Here is an 18,658-nt window from a genome sequence, read left to right as displayed (position 1 = left end):
GGATATTCAACCCTAAGACTGCAGAGTTTATTAAAACCAGATGACAGGCTTATTATATACCCTGTGGTATTTGTCATTTTCTCTCTAATCCAGGTATGTTTCATCTCATACTAAGAGGAAGGAATCATCAGGATGGTGATATTTAATATCTGTTTTCATTTCCTTCAAAAAGTTCCACTTGCTTAAAGCATGTTCCCTGACCCCAGGCTTAGAGTACATATAATATCTGGATATCAGTATAAAAGCATGTAGCTACCTGGTTGTACAAAATAATCTAGTGATTTGGTGATTTTTAAAAAGAGGACAGTGAATAATATCCATGTTCTCCAACAAAGGTTAGGAGACCTGTAAATTAATCAATAAGAGGTTTGATACTTTGAAATTTACAAAGAAGCCTATATATCACATTAATTGGGACTTGCTCCATACTTTAAAGTACTAGACATATGGACAGCAAATGGCAATTTAAATAGCAAACAAAATAAGCTGAAATGAGAATTCTTACAATAGGCAGTCTTTATTCATTCCACAAATATTATTGAGCACTTACTATGTACAGACTCTGGTTTAGGTGCTGGGGATCCAACTATGAATAAGACAGAAATCCCTGCTCACATGGTGCTTATATTTAGAAGATGAGGCAGACGAGAGATAGGATATCAATTAGCATGGTGTATATATGTGTGTGTTTCTACTTCTGTGTGTGTCTGTGTCTGTGTACAGTGTTAAGGACTAATGAAAACAATCAGGAAGGGGAGAGAGGTGGTGAGAAGACTTGCAATTTTAGATAGGGTCGTGAGCTTATATCTCATAGAGAGGGTAACATCTGAGTGAGGATTTGAGGGCAGGGAGGGTGCAGGCATGTGGATGTCTAGGAAGTACATACAGGAGAGGAAGTGTGAATGTCCCCAGAAGCAGGATGTGTGGCCTGCTTGCTCCAGTGTGGCTGGAATAGATTAGGCAATAGAAAAAGAAGCAGGAGGTGAGTCAGAGAGGACTAAGCCATGAGGCCTTATGGCCATTAGAAGGATTTTGTCTTTTGAGTAAGATGGAAGCCATGAGAAGGATTTGAGCAAGAGTGACATTCTGGATTTCATTTCGACTAGATCTCTCTGGCTATTCTACTGAAAACAGTCTTGCTGGTGGTGATGGAAGGGAAGGCAGAGGTAGAAGCAGAATATGGTGGTTTTAAATTTTGTCCATGAATTCTTTGATATTCTTCCCATTAAGAAGTTGGGGTAGGAGGAGGTCCCTTTCCCTTGAATCAGGTGGGCTTGCTTGTGACTACTTCAACCTATAGAGTAGGGTAGAAGTAAAGCTGAGCTCTGGGGCTAGGTCACAAAAGGCCACGGGATTTCTACTCCATTTACTAGAAAACACTCTTAAAGCCCTCCTGCCACATTGGCAATCCCTATTTGTCCTTTCTTTCAGCTATTCCAGCCCTGATGCTAGACATGGGAGTGAGGAAGCCATCTGGGAGACAGATCCTTCTGGACCAGCTGTTCCAGATCCAGCCAGTAGAGTCATCCCTGTCAAGGCCCCAGATATCATGGAACAGAAAGAAAAATCTGTCCTGGTGTATCTTTTCTGAATTCCTGACCAGCAGAATCAGTGAGCATAATAAGATGATTATTGTTTAATGTCAGTATGTGTTGGGGATGGTTGTTTATACAGCAATAGGTAACTGGAACACAGAGAGAAGAGGTGAGCCTGCTGTAACAATCCAGATGAGAAGTAATGGTGACTGAGACTAGGGTGCTTGCTGTGGGGAGGTCGAAAGTAGATTCTGGGTATACTGTGGAAACAGGATCATGAATTTGATGAGTGAATGTCAAATGAGAGAGAAAAGTTATGAATGATGCTCAAGTTTTGATTTGAGCCACTGGAAGAACAGAGTTGTCACTTTCTGGGACAGGAAAGACTATAAGGGGATCAGGTTTGAAGGGAGAGGGTGGGAGCTCAGTTTTGGACATGGTAAGTTGAAGTTGCCTTTTGATTACCCAAATGGATAGTGGGTAGTTGGAAATGACATAGATACGCGCGCGCGCCACACACACACACACCACACACACACATTGATAAAACAAGATCAGATCATCATGAAAGAGACACAGAACAGAGGAGAATGAAAATTCTGAGCCTTGGGTAGCTCCATTGTTTAAAAGTCAAGGAGATGAAGAGAAACCTTTATAGTTTCCATAAAGGAATGGTGAGTGATAGATGAGTGTTATATCCTAGAAGCCAAGAGAAGAACATGCTTTAAGGAGGACGGGGTGATTACTTGCTTCAGATGCTGCTGACAGGCCAAGAAAAATGAGGTCTTGAGAAGCCACCATTGGATGGTGGAATTTGAGGGTTTAGAACTATCATTTATTGGGTACCTATTATATACCAGGCATTGCCCTGAACACTCTTAGAATAGTTGTAGAGGAGAAACAGATGACTGTAGGCCAACTTTAATACATATAGCTACCATTTACTGACTATCTACTATATATCTGATAGTCATGGGGAACCTTACATATTCTACCTCATTTAATCCTCATCATTGCCTTGTGGGATATGGATCAGAGACATGAGGCCATCTGCTCAATGTGGCACAGCTAGTAAGGGGCAGAGTGGGACTCAAACGCAGTTCTATCTGATGTTGAAGCTATTGGTCTTTCTGCTATCTATTCCTCTTTAAGTGATTTTTCTGGGAAATCCTGAGGGGTGCTGGGGTGCTTGGGTATGGAAACCACCAGAAAAGAAATACCTTTTTAACTTTGAGTTAAGTTTTTCTCAAGGTTTTAGGGAAGAATTTAAAAGTAGTTTTATAGTTAAAGATACATGAATGCATTATAGTGTTGTAAAAGACAAAATGTTGTAGAATGGCTTGGGGTTATGTGTGTTTTTCTTTCTTTGGTGAATCAACTTGTGGATCTCTTACCCTATCTTCTCTGGAGAGGTTGATTTGCTGGTTTTTCTGGTTGGGTTGTGAGAACAGATGTAGCCTAATTAATAAAGGCACTCCAGGGCTGAGGTTGATAACCTGGGAATCTGAGAAAGTCAGGGAAGGCATGAATTCTCTACATGGAAAACTTCGTGATTATGGACTTATTTATCCTTCCATAGGAGGTATCTATAAGTTTCACAAGAGGAATCTTGATTTCCAAAAAGCTAAGCCCCACATGGCAGAGAAAGAACAGTCAGGTATAACTTGTAGCTATGAGGATAATCATGACTTTTGAAGACCCAGTTATATTATATCTAGAGAACAATAATAGTGACCAGGACTTATGATTGCATTGTCTAATGAAAAGTTTGGGGCAGTCCTGGTGGTTCAGCAGCTTAGCGCTGTCTTCAGCCCAGGGTCTGATCCTAGAGACCAGAGATTGAGTTCCACGTCAGGCTCCCTGAATGAAGCTGCTTCTCCCTCTGCCTGTGTCTCTGACTCTCTCTCTCTCATAAATAAAATCATTTTAAAAAAAAGTTTGTGTGTCATTTCCTATAAAGCCTGAGAGATGAGATTTGACCAGTAAAATATTGTCAGTTCTCTGACATTTCTATAAACACTCTGGGACCTAATGTTTGGTCAGGAATGTGTGGTTGGTCATAACTGTTCCTCAAACTTGCACATCCTAGGATCTAGTGTCAATGTAGTAACTCAGGAAAATGAAGATGTGAAACTCATCTATTGCTTTTTAAAAATATAAAGTCTAAATTAAGAGGAGCCAAATTCCCTGAGCCATTTTCCCTAATACGTATGAAAAAAGAGCACTGAATTAATGACCTCTTAGTTTTCTCATCGTATTTACTTATAGTTCAGAGGTTACAGATTTGTGGCTGGTAGCAATGTTTCCCTGAAATCTGTACTATTTGAATTTTTAAAGATTAGATGCTAATGCTTAAAAATCAGGATATTTTTCTTCCCCACATCTCTTCCCACCCCATTTGGATTTCCAGCTTCTTTTGAAAATCATACATTCTGTCAACCAATACAGTAAAACTCTCGAGGCAGCAATATTCAGATTGGCAGTGTGATGGATAAAGTAGATTGCAGAGAAAAAATTTGAATACTTATCAGAGCTATGCTTACAGTGCTATTGTTGTTGTTTTCAAATGGTTAATCTAACCTTTTAATCTGTTTCTAATTTGGTGGCAGCAGCTCCTTCTCACATGAATTTATAGTTTTGTATACTACAGAATTCCAGAGAAACTACATTAATTCAGGCCTAGTGAGACAAATGTGATTATACTTAGTAAAAAGATTAAGTATTTAAAAATAAATGTAGTTTATTTCTTGCAATTAATTAGATTAATATATCTCTAGCAATATTTCCAAAGGGAAAGTTGTTAAAGGAAACTTTAACAAATAGATGAAATTAGTATTTAATTGGCAGATATTAAATATATTTAATTAAAAACATGTATTCTTTTAATTAATAAAAATATCTGCACCTGAACACACACATGCTCCTGAGTCAGCTCTTTCTTCATAGATAATGCAGTAAATTACAGACCTCCTTAGGTTGAATAATTACACATCAGACTTGGCAGCGTTCAAATGATTATGCTTTTGCACTGGTGATATTTGAGTTTATTGTATTTGGTATTGGGCTATACCCACCAGACACTTAAAGTGTACAGTCCTTATTTCAAAACACAAGCAAAACAAAAGTGTACAGCTTCAGGAAAGACATCCTTGCCACCGAATGGATGCAAATGGGTGGCCCAAACAAACCCTTCCCTCAAGATGCAATTAGCAGCTCTGAAAATGGTTATTAATTAAGATTACAGAGTGATTTTTCTAGGCATTTTAAAGATATAGAATATCCACATGCTCATTTATCTACTGCTGCTTAACAAACCATCACCACAGTTGAAACACATTTGTTTGCTCAGCAATCGATAATTGAGCAGGGCTCAGTGGGGACGACACAGCTATACGGCATGAAGTATCAGTAGGGAGCAGACAGGCACTGGGGCTGGAGGTCCCACTTCCAAGAGCTTACTCACATGAACTACAAGCTGGTGCTGCATCTTAGCCAGGGCATAGCAAGGACACTTGGTTTCTTTCTACTTGGGCTACTCTTTGGGATGCTTAGGCTTTCCCCAAGCATGGTGGCTGGATCCCAAGAGTGAGTGTTCTAAGAGGACTGGGTTCAAGCCACAAGGCTTCTTGTAACTTAATCTCAGAAATTCCAGATTTTTCCCTCTGTCTTACGCTATTGGCCAAGTAAGTCATTGGGTCTAACCTGGATTCAAAGGGAGTGGAATAGATTCCATCTCTCAATGGGAAATACCCCAAAGAATTTGCAAGTATCCTCCATCTATCATATCACATGTCCAAGATGTCACTATTACCAGGAAACCCTGTGTTAAGTAAACTGTCTATTCAGGGTGGTCATGCGCCTTTGAAGAGCACTTCTGAAAACTAAATTATCTCCAGAGCTCCATCTGGGGCTCAGTCTGAGTCCATATGACTTAGAGTTACATAGGCCAATTTTCTTTAAATCCAGAGTTGTTTAAAGTGAAGAGTAGGGTGGAGGGTGGCCAGTGCATTGATGTAGTGTGTCCATGAGTGGACTATATTGCATACTGAAAGCTCTGGTATGTGACAGTTTGGAACTAAGCTAAATTTTAATCAAAAACAATAAGGAAATCAAGCAAAAACAATTCACAATACCTTTAACCCACACTGACTTGGCCCTTCAAGGCTGAGGTCAGTTTGCCCCTTGGCTGTGGGAGGAGGTATGAATTCCATTTCTATTAATATCTTATAGTTAGAGAAACAGTGTAGACTAAGGACTTCGGTTCTAGAATTGGACAAACCTAGTTTCAAAAACCAGACTTGATACTTATGAGTTGATGACCATAGTTAACTTAAACTTTGTTTCCTCTATCAGACCTCTAAAATGGGTCTGATAGGGGAACCTGGGTGGCTCAGTTAGTTAAGCACTCAACTCTTGATCTCAGCTCAGATCATGGTCTCAGGGTCATGGAATAGACTCCTTGCAGGCTCCAGGCTCAGTGCAGAGTCTGCTTGTCCCTTCCCTTCCCCTCTGCCCTTCTCTGCTCCCCCAATCCCATGCTCTCTCTCTCTCTCAAATAAGTAAATTTTTAAAATCTTAAAAAATAAAATAAAATAAAAAAATAAAATAGGTCTGATAGTAATAGTATATACCTTAGAGGAATGTAATGAGATGATGAATCCAAAGCACTTAGAATGCCTGGCATTTAGAAACACTCAATACAGAACTCATACAGCAGTTCGGCAGTGTGGCAGGATACAAAAATAAATGCCCAGAAATCAGTGGCATTCCTATACATTAACAATGAGACATAAGAGAAATTAAGGAGTCAATCCCATTTACAATTGCACCCAAAAACATAAGATACCTAGGAATAAACCTAACCAAAGAGATAAAGGATCTATACCCTAAAAACTACAGAACACTTCTGAAAGAAATTGAGGAAGACAAAAAGAGATGGAAAAATATTCCATGCTCATGGATTGGAAGAATTAATATTGTGAAAATGTCAATGCTACCCAGGGCAATTTACACATTCAATGCAATCCCTATCAAAAATACCATGGACTTTCCTCAGAGAGTTGGAACAAATCATCTTCAGATTTGTGTGGAATCAGAAAAGGCCCCCAATAGCCAGGGGAATATTAAAAAAGAAAACCAGAGCTGGGGGCATCACAATGCCAGATTTCAGGTTGTACTACAAAGCTGTGGTCATCAAGACAGTGTGGTACTGGCACTAAAACAGACACATAGATCAATGGAACAGAATAGAGAACCCAGAAGTGGACCCTCAACTTTATGGTCAACTAATATTCGATAAAGGAGGAAAGACTATCCACTGGAAAAAGTCTCTTCAATAAATGGTGCTGGGAAAATTGGACAGCCACATGCAGAAGAAGGAAACTAAACCATTCTCTTACACCATACACAAAGATACACTCAAAATGGATGAAGGATCTAAATGTGAGACAAGAATCCATCAAAATCCTAGAGGGGAACACAGGAAACACCCTTTTTGAGCTTGGCCACAGCAACTTCTTGCAAGATACCTCCATGAAGGCAAGGGAAACAAAAGCAAAAATGAATTATTGGGACTTCATCAAGATACAAAGCTTCTGCACAGCAAAAGAAACAGTCCACAAAACTAAAAGACAACCTACAGAATGGGAGAAGGTATTTGCAAATGACCTATCAGATAAAAGGCTAGTATCCAAGATCTATGAAGAACTTATTAAACTCAACAGCAAAGAAACAATCCAATCATGAAATGGGCAAAAGACATGAACAGAAATCTCACAGAGGAAGACATAGACATGGCCAACAAGCACGTGAGAAAATGCTCCGCATCACTTGCCATCAGGGAAATACAAATCAAAACCACAATGAGATACCACCTCACACCAGTGAGAATGGGGAAAAATAACAAGACAGGAAACAACAAATGTTGGAGAGGATATGGAGAAGGGGGAACCCTCTTACACTGTTGGTGGGAATGTGAACTGGTGCAGCCACTCTGGAAAACTGAGGAACTGAGGTTCCTCAAAGAGTTAAAAATAGAACTGCCCTATGACCCAGCAATTGCACTGCTGGGGATTTACCCCAAAGATGCAGATGCAATGAAATGCCGGGACACCTGCACCCCGATGTTTCTAGCAGCAATGTCCACAATAGGCAAACTGTGGAAGGAGCCTCGGGGTCCATCAAAAGATGAATGGATAAAGAAGATGTGGTCTATGTATACAGTAGAATATTCCTCAGCCATTAGAAACGACAAATACCCACCATTTACTTCAACGTGGATGGAACTGGAGGGTATTATGCTGAGTGAAATAAGTCAATCGGAGAAGGACAAATATTATATGGTCTCATTCATTTGGAGAATATAAAAATTAGTGAAAGGGAATCAAGGGAAAGGAGAGAAAATGAGTGAAAATATCAGTGAGGGTGACAAAACATGAGAGACACCTAACTCTGGGAAATGAACAAGGGGTAGTGGAAGGGGAAGTGGGTGGGGGGTGGGGTGACTGGGTGATGGGCACTAAGGGGAGCACTTGGCAGGATGAGCACTGGGTGTTATGCTATATGTTGGCAAATTGAACAATAAATAAATAAATAAATAAATAAATAAATAAATAAATAAATAAATAAATATTTAAAGAAAGACTCAATACATATTGGGGATTATCATAATTATTATTTTCTTGATTACCTCCCAAGATTCTTAACTACTGGCTAATATGTATTAGGAGTGGGAGCATGGTATTCTAGAATATTTGTGGTCACAATGAAAGCATAAGCCTCTTCCTTTTCTTTGGGAACTTATGCAACTGGAATTATTTTCAGTTCTTAAAGTAAAGGCTTCTAGGCTTATTTTCATGGAAAGTAGATAATACTGTGGGGTCTGGGACAACGTGTTGGAGTAAAAAGAAATTGGCTAAGGTATGATCTAGAGTTTATGTTCCAGTTTACTTCTAGCTGTGTGACCTTGGGAAGTCACTTGTGTTCTCAGAGTCTCAATTTCCTTATCCATACAAACACGGGTCATAAAATCCATTTGGCAGTATTATTATGAGAATTAAATGAGGCAAATTTTATAAAAGTACCTGGAAGGGAGCAGTTACCAATAATATTATTTATTGGCCTTACTATTATTATCAAAGTGATCAAAATAATTAGATTATTCCAATTAAGTTTCAACTTGCTTTTGTACCTTATAGACACAACATGAAAAAACATCTTTTCTTTCCCTTCTCATGGAAACTTATTCTAGCATATTCCTTTCCTTTCCGTTCCTTACTTCCCTGCTCTTCTCTTCCCATTTCTTGCCTTTGTATTTCCATTTGGACTTTCTTCATATCTTTGCCTATTTTTTTTTCTTTTTTGCTTTGGTTTTGTATGTTCTGTATTGGTTTCTAAAGGTTTTTTTACATATTAAGAAATTTGCATTTCATGACATGAATGCAAACATTTTTCTCAGTCTGTAATTTGCCTTCTGCTTCTTTTATGGTGCTATTTTTGTTCTGTTGCCACGCAGAAAGAAATACTTTTTATGAAAATAGTCAAATTTTCAACCTCTTCTTTTATGGTTCCTGTGTAATATAGTTTCTACAGGTAAATATTAAAAATGTATATTGTTAGCACAATTATGGATTGATTTTAAGAATTAAATGTAATATTTATCTATGTGTTTCCTGTGCTGGTATAAAACCACTTTAATTCTTGTACTGCATAACATGGTTTGTTAGTTGGTAGTCCTGGTTCCTTCTCAATGTCATTCTTTTTCATAAACTTGCTGTTTATTCTTGCTTGTTAATTTTTCCACAAAATTTTAAAAGTTATTCATCTGGTTCAAAAAATATGTTGTTTCATTTATTAGGCTCACTTGAAATTTATGGATTAATTTAGGCAGAATTAACATTTTTTTCATCGAGTCTTCCTATCCATGAAGATTGTATGACTTTCCACTTATTCCAGTTTTCTTTTATGTCTCTCAGCAGCATTTAAATGCTGCTCTTCAAAACTGATTTTCAATTCAAATTGATTTTCACTTTTTACATCTATTCCAAGTACAACATTTCTGATGTTAGTGTAAATGGGGTTTTACTTCAATTATACTTTACAATTGATTTTTATTCATTTTCTTCATATCTTTTCCCATACAGAGTTTTAGTTTTTCCTTATGTAGTAAAATTCACTAAATTTTTCTTCATAGGGGGATCCCTGGGTGGCGCAGCAGTTTGGCGCCTGCCTTTGGCCCAGGGCGCGATCCTGGAGACCCGGGATCGAATCCCACATCGGGCTTCCGGTGCATGGAGCCTGCTTTGCTTCTCCCTCTGCCTGTGTCTCTGCCTCTCTCTCTCTGTGACTATCATAAATAAATAAAAAAATTTAAAAAAATTTCAAAAAAAACCCCACATGGGTTCACTAAAAAAAAATTTTTTTTTCTTCATAGTTTCTACTTTTTCACTTACTTTGAGTGCAAAGGGAGAAAATCATGACAATGATATTCAACATTGACAATACTTCTCTTGTTTTCTCTCTTGCCAGCCACAGTAGGAGGTTTTGTTTATGTTGCTTAATTGCATAATCTAGTCATCCATGATGATTAGTCCATTAGGCCAAATATAATCCATTAGCCATGTTCTAAAAGTCACCAGAGATAAAACCCACACCGCCTGAGAAAACCACATCTGAACATGGTGATCCTCTTTTCAAAGGTCCCTCATTACAAATATATGTGACTATACACTTCTGTTGCTATATCTGGATCCCCTTGCATTCTGATGATTTCTTGCAGCAAGCACTGATAGCTTAGTTTGAGGGCTTTCTTTAGTCATATGTAGTCAGGCTAGAAATGCTCTGTGGTTAATGTTCCTGGGAGAATCCCTCCTGTCGATGGACAGGGGTTAGGTGACATATACCTCTTTTTTTCCTGTGACTTCGTTGGGACAACTTTGAGGCATACTCTACACCATCATCAAGTTACCCCCCCCTTCCCAAATATGAGCCCTAGTTACCAACAGAGGTAACCTGTTCATGAATGTATTGACTTCCTTTTCTTCCATGTCTCACTTTACCTTTCCCCTAATTCCTGAGTTCACCTCCCAAATAAAATTCTTGTGCTCAAATCCTTATGTCTGAGTCTATTTCTTGGGGAACCTAAACTAAGACAAAGATATTTTATGATCTTATCCCACCTACTTTTACAAGCTTATTACCTATTTACCTGCATTAAACATTTTAAACTTAGTTCCATTTACCCAATCTCCAATGACCGAACACATCATGTCAATGTTTTGTATCTTTCTAAGAATATTTCCTTCTGTTAGAATGCCTTCCCATGACTGTGTGCCTGGCTACTTTGCCTTTCAGAGTCAGGCCAAGAGTGACTTCTTTGCCTTCCTACCCTGGGTAGGATGCCCACTCCTCTGTATTCCCAAATATGGTTCATAGATCTCTGCTATGATGGATTGTTTCCAAGGATGGTCACAATAATTCCTCCAATCCCTCACAACCTTCTGCAATGTGACTTTGCAAGCTCACCGCATTAAGAAGCAGAGCCCATTTCCCTTCCCCTTGCATCTGGGCTGGCCTTGTGACAATAGAATGTGGTAGAAGTAAGCATGAACCTAAGCCTTAAGAGGACGTGCAGTTTGCATTTTCACTCTCTTGGAAGCCAGCCTTCATGTAAAGAAACTTGAACTACTCTGTTGATTGAAAGACCACATGGAGAGGATATACTTGTGGATACAAAAGGTCCCCCAGATAACAGCCAGTTCCAAGGTCTCAGTGGGTCCATACTGGATGTTCATTAAACACCATATGGAGCACAGACAACCATCCCCACACCAAGCCTGCCTGAATTCTTAGCCCACAGAAATCATCAGCAGTTGTTTAAAACTATTGAATTTTGGGTAGTTGGCATTGTTGTTACACAGAAATAGATAACTGCAACATCTATTACAGAACTTGTCATTAAATATTATAATTACTTATTTACTTGTCTGCCACATTGGTGAGCTACTATAAATGGAGTCAGAATATTCCTATCTGAATAGATGCAATACCTAACATGTGGGAATGCTTTAGAATGATGAGCCCATGAAGAAATGAGACTGTTTAAGGAGATCACGGTGTCACATTGAGGATTTGTTAAAGGAAATGAGAAACAAAAAACAAAAGGTACTAGAGAATGATCGTGGAAGACAAGAGTGGATGAACATTCAGAGCAGTTGCAAGAGATCTCCAAGACTTGTAGTTTGAGTTCTCCTAATAATTGGTGAGATTATTGACCTCCATTTCAAGCAGTGTGCAGCCTAGATGGGCCCAACAGATATAAATATTGACAAGGGCCTGGCAGGCAGCTACCACTGTGTGCAATTAAACTGTAAGTCATGGTTCTCACTGTCTAGAGTTTATATTGTAACAGAAAAGCAGATGTACCAGGACATTGTGGGCTACAGAAGGATATGAAAAAGTGAGGAGTACAGAAGCTCATATTCAATGGTTAGAGAGCTAGGAAGGATTTTTATGAATCTGCTTAATCTTTCCCATTCATGTAGCATTTACCGAGTACCACCTGAGCATGGCATTCCCTCTCCCTCTTATGCTGAAGTCTCACTAAATTGAGAGAAGTTTCTCAAATGTTCCACACTCCATCATGCCTCAGGGCCTTTGCTTTTACCCCTCTTCCTTTCTAGAATGCTCTGTGACCTATGCTCCCATGCCCTCACCTAGCAATGCTTACATTCATTTCTGGGGCTCCTCTCCCTTCTTTCTCTCATTCAGCCCCCAGGAATAAACTCCCCATTTGTTCTACCATTTCAAGTGTCTCCGGATTCAGTATGAGTCCTCCTTGTTCTACAAAGCCATCACTGGCCACCCCAACCTGAAGTTTCTTAGAATGTAGTAGAAAGCGAACTGGCTTCGGAGCAATAAGAATTTCAGTTCAAATCTGGCTATGCTGCTTATAATTCTGCACAAGTTCCTTAATCTCTTGTGTTTCTTCCCCTGTAAATTGAGCATGATGCTACCACTTCATGGGGCTGTAATGAGGGTACAGGAGGTCTCTACATAAAGTGTTTAGCTAAGTCCTGATATGTAGCACACCCACTGATACATTCTATTGTTTTCCTCCTCTCTGAACTTCTGATATTTAATATCTGTACCACTCATTTGTCCTTCACTCATAATTGCTTTATGACAGCTCTTGTCCTGTACCATCATTTAACTTAATGTATTTATTTATTTATTTTAAATTTTTATTTATTATTTATGATAGTCACAGAGAGAGAGAGAGGCAGAGACACAGGCAGAGGGAGAAGCAGACTCCATGCACCGGGAGCCCGACGTGGGATTCGATCCCGGGTCTCCAGGATCGAGCCCTGGGCCAAAGGCAGGCACCAAACCGCTGCGCCACCCAGGGATCCCACTTAATGTATTTATTATTAAACTTTAGCTTTCTCCTAATAGCTAAATTGTCACTTTTTGTACATCTTTATATGTCCAAAGGACAACAGATTCTTAATAAATATTAATGTGTGAGTGAATAGATGGTTGGATGAGTGACTACCTCTCAGGGCTGTCTATACTACAGTTTTAAAGTATAACATTCAAGGTCAAGAACTCAGTGAATTAGAATAACTAATTGCAGGATATTTTTGTTTTCTAGGAAAGGAATGGTTAGAGAAAAGTTCAACAGTTTTCCTTGATTCTATAGGATCAGTGTAATGAGGGAAAAATGCAGACCCCACCCCATAAAAAAATAACTTGAAGGCGATGCAGTACTCAGAGCAATGAAGACACAAGGACTACCTCCCGAGCCTCAGGCTTTCTTAATATGAATGTATGGCCAGGTAAGACATAATGAGTGGGAGTAAAAAAGCAATTATGTGAGTAGTAATTCCCAATTAATTTTACAGGGATTAAGTAATCAATAGGAAATATCAAGTTTCAATTAAGATATTAAGGGCCCTTCCAACATTTATATGGATATGCTCATGCAGAAGGAGAACAAATGCTTTAGACAAGAGTGTTCTGTTACTGAGGCACTGTCTGTCAGAAGTAAGAGGTAGGATGACATATTACAAGTGAACAAATAAAGGTACTTAATCAGTGATGAAAACCAAGAATTAGTGCATCCTTGGGTCATATGGGGTTTAAAGAGAAGACCGCACACAATAAGGTGGAGCTCCAAAAAAAAAAACTCCAGAAAGGAGCTAGAAATCATCCACACAGAAGGATTCTGCTCCCTGGCTAAACTGGACACTGAGAGGACTGAGAGGTGGTAGTGAGATGGACTCGTGTTAGGCTGTCGAAACCAGGCTACACCAGAACAAAGAGAAGGAGGGTTCCAGAGAGATTCCTCAGATTCCTCACAGTGATTTTCATATTCCTTTTTATGCCAAGGAACCCTCTGTTCCGAGTCTTACTGGGTCCCATGACACACAAAAGAAACAGAGATATTGCTGTATGATTGCAAAGAAGCAGGAAGAGAAAGCGTGACAGGATATTGAGAGAAGCTGGGAGAACCTTCCATCTCGCTTCATAGGACCGTGAGCCTGGCAGAACCATGTTGGGAGGACTACTGGCCCAGGATATCTGTCAGCCTTTATGAACTGCTCTTGGCAAGTGGCAAGATTTTTGGTTAAGACCTGTTGGTTAAAGATCTCCAAAGCAAAATGTACTGACCCTAGTGATGCACAATCATGCATTAAGGATGACTACATCACCCACGAGGGAAAAACAGGCCCTTGTCTGCCTTACTCACCAAAAGCTCAGCACGGTTTATTCTTTCTGGAAAATATTTTTCGAGTCATAACTGAAGCTTTCAGTGGAAGCCAATTTCAATTTAGTTACACCTAAATATATCTGAACTAAACAGGTTCTGGACAGTCCTTCAGAGCGAGCTGTTGGAAGAGGCAACGGTAGCCCTCTTATTTCGTGCTGCTCTAACAGAGGGCCTTGATGCTCAAGGACCTTTTCCGTTTTACAAGAGCACTTAGTAATGGATTTTTTGGATCTTGAGCTTCATCCTTACTTAGGGGTGGTTGTAACCATTGAGCTAAGTTTCCAACCTCAGAGACTAGAAGGTGGTTACAAAACCAAGATAAAGTAAAAGAGACAGAAGAACTTTGAAGGCCTTTTCTGCCCCTTGACAGGCCTCAGGGTCAGACTGGTTAAGAGGGTGAACAGGTGTGTGGCCAGTGTTTCCAGCATTTCAAGGGCCAGGAGCATCTTGGGTGGTTAGCAGTCTAAATCAACACTTACTGACAAATAGATGGTGGATATTATTAGGATTGTCCTCACGGGAAAGATAGGAGTCGAATGTTTTCTCTTCATATTGTGGTAGGTTTCAGATGCTCAGCTGGGAGAGGCCAGGCCTGAGGTTTTTGATGGAAGCTTCCAAGCCTAGGATAACGCTTATTGTCAAGAGGGGAACACATTTTGGGACCATAGCCTTTTCACACACACCCCGGGCTCCAGAGTGCCCCTCCCCACCCATTTCTTCCAACTGGGAGCACGAATTTAATTCCCTGGATGGTGGACTGGCCCCCAGCCAGCTCTGCCTGTCCGGTGATCTTAAAACAATCTAACTTTTTCCCTGGGTGGATGCTGGTTCCTATGGGGGTGGATATGTAATGCAGGACTGCATGGGTTCCCTGCCCAGCTCCTCATTTCCCAAGAGTGAAGCTACCTGTTTGGCCACGCTAATTTGCTCCTGAAGCAGGTGAGCTCATCCCTGCTGCTTTAGCAGAGGGCATTATGCGAGGAGGGCGCTGCCTTTTCACAGGTGCCTTGTACACCTGTACACCGGGGCTCCCTCTTTGAATACACTGACAGCATTTCTGAAGTTGTTCCTCCTCCTCCTCCTCCTCAGCACATCCCCATCAAACATTCTGTCAGAGCCAAGTGAGGCAAAAAGTATCAAATGGGAAAACAATGAGAGGCCTGTTGAGTTCCTGTGTGCACTGTGCAACAATGAGCCACACTTTCTGAAGTGTCTCAGAAAGGAATGCCTGTGATGTCGTTTCAAAGAAGGACTCTGGCCCCAAATCAAGCTGTAAGCCATGACAATGCTCCACTAAACACTACAAAGAATTCGCCTTTCAGCCAGAGAGGCATTTGTCCTGGGGGAGGGGGGCTAAATGCGGCCCCCACCATGTCACCTCAGCACAGCCACTATCAGGCTCTCTCCCTGCTGAAGCCTGATGAGAGCAGCCCGCTGCGAGTGTTTGATGCACTGAAACTCAGCCGAGTCTGAGCACTCAGCACTTTGCCCTCTCAAATGCCCACCAGAAAGCAGGAGTCCAGCAGGTCTGTTTGTGTTGCGGGGAGTTTAAGGCTCTGGGACAGCGAAGACATTCTCCCCCTTAAGCCACACTTCAGCTTTTTCGTAGCCAGGCATTTGTCATTAGCTCAAGTGTCAAAACCCATAAAAGCCTGCATGAAAAGGACTTTCCGTTCAGACAGCCCCAAACAGCATCAGAGACAAAGAGGCAATGTCCAAGTGGCTCGGAGTACTGGCCTCTTACCTGGGCTTCGTTCACTATCCCATTCTTCGCGCAGTTTCCACTCGGTGAGCCGTCACTCTGTTTCCCGTGGTTGTGCAGATTCCCATTGCAAACAGCACCACCTCCAGGATTAGCCATTTGTGGGTGAGATGATGGAATCCAGCAGCTTTTCCTCCAGAGGTCCTTGGCAAGCTCTGATCGCCAGTGAAGCTGGTGAGGGGACGAAAGGAAGCACTTTGGGCTGAACCCCTGAAGGAATCCTACCAGTCAGGCTTTCCAGAAGAGCAACAGCTTATCTTTGGGGCAGATCTTGGAAAGGCAAAACAAGGGGTTATTTTTGCACTCCTCAACTCAGAATGCGACCTTCAGGGCAACAAACCTTCTGAAACTACAAAGAAGATTGCCCATGCGGGCTCCTCGGGGGCATGAGGAAATCAGGAGACTGCAAAACCCTGTGGCAAACTGCGAGGAGGCGGGCTGGGAGGTGGAGCATCGTTTAAAGACACACACACACACACACACGCACACGCACACGCACAGTCACAGTCTCCTACATGTAGTCAGTTCCGAATCTATGTCTACCTCCACCCCCTCCCTCCTGCCTCCTGTATCTACTTACAATGTTCGGTTGTAAACTACGCTCAACTTTTTTTTCCCCCTTTCTGTAAAATAGCATTCAGCACTGGCTGCCAAGGCTGCCTGGAGGGAGGAGAAAATGGGAAGTTACTGTTTCATGGGCAAGAGTTTCAGCTGGTTCTATAGATGTCGGTGATGGTTGCACAACAGTGTGACTGTACTTAATGCCACTGAACTGTACACTTAAAAACGGTTAAAATGGGAAATTTGGTGTGATGTGGATTTTACCATAGTACAAAAATGGCAAAAAAAAAAAAAAAGTAATGATATTCAGAACCCACCTGATGGGGCGCCTGGGTGGCTCAGTAGATTAAGCGACTGCCTTCTGTTCAGGTCATGATGTCAGGGTGCTGGGATCGAGTCCTGCATTCATCTAGCCTGCTTCTCCCATTCCCCCTGCCTGCCACTTCTGCTTGTGCTTCCTCTCTCTCTCTCTGTCAAATGAATAATAAAATCTTTAAAAACAAAAAAGAACCCACCTGATGTTAAAACCAGTGATATAATGAGAGGTGTTAACTTATCAAGCATTCTAGTAACACACAAATCTGGGAGACAGAATGTTTGCTTTCTTGTTAAGGCTGCATCACTTTATCACATGACTTTGGGGGCACCATTTATTCTCCTTTTGCCTCAATTTTTTCACCTAAAAAGAGACAAAACATTTTTGATGGGTTAATGTCCAATAAGGTAGCAGGAAAAGAAAAATGTGACTTGGGTTTGTTACTGACACAGGTGTTCTGAGGCAGATGGTGACTGCAGTGTCCCAGTTCTGAACACATGTGGTTTACTCATTAACCCTTATACTCTCAATGCATTAGTCACCAGGGGTCTGTTTTCTCCTATCACCATCAGATGGCATTGTGGTTTTTTGGACAGTGTTAATCATTTATAGCCTGTTCAGTCCTCCTAAGCCCACCTTCATGTTTCCCCCACATGGAGACTTCTTTAACATCAGGCACTTAGGGAAAAAAAACATAGTCATTTATTGTGTCAATGAACAAAAACAAAGATACACACAAGCAAAAAACAAGAACAGAAAAGCAGATGGCCCCTGTTGTCAGAGCTTCATTTCTTGGTTCTCAGCTCTCTTTGATGGGGTTTGTGTCCCCTCCAGGAAGATGTGGCTTATGGAGGAGGTGACCATAATGCTTCTTCTAATCATGATTTGCATAGGAGGGTTGCCATTTTTTTCCACTCCAGGGAAAGCTAAAGGAACAAGGTAGCTTGGTCTTGGGCCAAATGATGGGATGGGGCAATCCCAAGGTATGCCAACCCCTTTGTGTCTCAAGCTCAGACTTTTTACTGCATCTCTCCCAACCTTTGTCATCAGAGCAAAACTAGCTTTTCACTGGTGTCTCTCTTCTATGGCTGTTACACTGGGAGTCGGGGACTAAATTGTGTTGGCTTATTTCCTTGTAGACTTAATGCAAAAGAGAGATGTAAGGGAGGGAAGGACACTGATAACTGTTGGCCTGACTGCTCCAGCTTACTTAGGAAGACAAGTTGAAGACACGGTGTTATTTTGATTCAACTTTAAGGATCCATACAAGATTATTTTTGGAATGAAGATTTGGAGATAAAACTAACTAAATTCTGAACATTAGAGGTTTCTATCCCATCTTCTTTTCTTCTTCCTTCTCCTTCCCTTTCATGTTTAAATTTCCTTCTTTTCCTTTCTTCTTACCCTTCCTCTTCCTCCTCCTCTTTCTCTTTTTATTTTATTTTCTTTTTACAAGGAGACAAAAACCATATATAAAGAAAACATCTTAAAACAAAACTGAAATCTACATCACTCTTTCTCCCCCTTCACCTCAATTACCAACATTAATCACCCATCAATCTCAAGGAAATACCTACTACATGTTCTCATTCTGGAAATTTTTCTACTTTACCTGCCATGTTAGGATATGTGAATTGTTGTATGCACAAAAATCATCTCAACACATCAACCGTTTAGCGTCAGGTACTGTGGATACTGACAGGATTACTGTGGTA

At 40.7% G+C, this 18,658-nt stretch overlaps 1 protein-coding gene across 2 annotated transcripts in view; it reads right to left on the bottom strand.

Moving 5' to 3' along the window:
• The window catches only part of SPTLC3 (serine palmitoyltransferase long chain base subunit 3), a 146,470-nt gene extending 129,974 nt beyond the window's left edge, over window positions 1–16,496 (bottom strand). The window contains exons 1-2 of one of the 2 annotated variants that reach the window (XM_055304171.1): window positions 16,049–16,126; window positions 14,784–14,924 (exon numbers count right to left, since the gene is read on the bottom strand). In XM_055304171.1, coding sequence (XP_055160146.1) covers window positions 14,784–14,855 — 72 coding nt within the window. In that variant the 5' untranslated portion in view covers window positions 14,856–14,924; window positions 16,049–16,126. Of the gene's footprint in view, window positions 1–14,783; window positions 14,925–16,048 lie in introns of both variants that reach the window. The other variant, XM_055304162.1, reaches the window with a different exon arrangement.
• Between the last annotated feature and the right edge of the window lie 2,162 nt (window positions 16,497–18,658).

Source organism: Nyctereutes procyonoides, unplaced genomic scaffold (genome assembly GCF_905146905.1).
Source record: "Nyctereutes procyonoides isolate TBG_1078 unplaced genomic scaffold, NYPRO_anot_genome, whole genome shotgun sequence".
In the NCBI taxonomy this organism is placed as follows: Eukaryota; Metazoa; Chordata; class Mammalia; order Carnivora; family Canidae; genus Nyctereutes; species Nyctereutes procyonoides.
The sequence above is the reverse complement of the archived record's forward strand: the minus strand, read 5'-3'. Positions and strand labels throughout refer to the sequence as shown.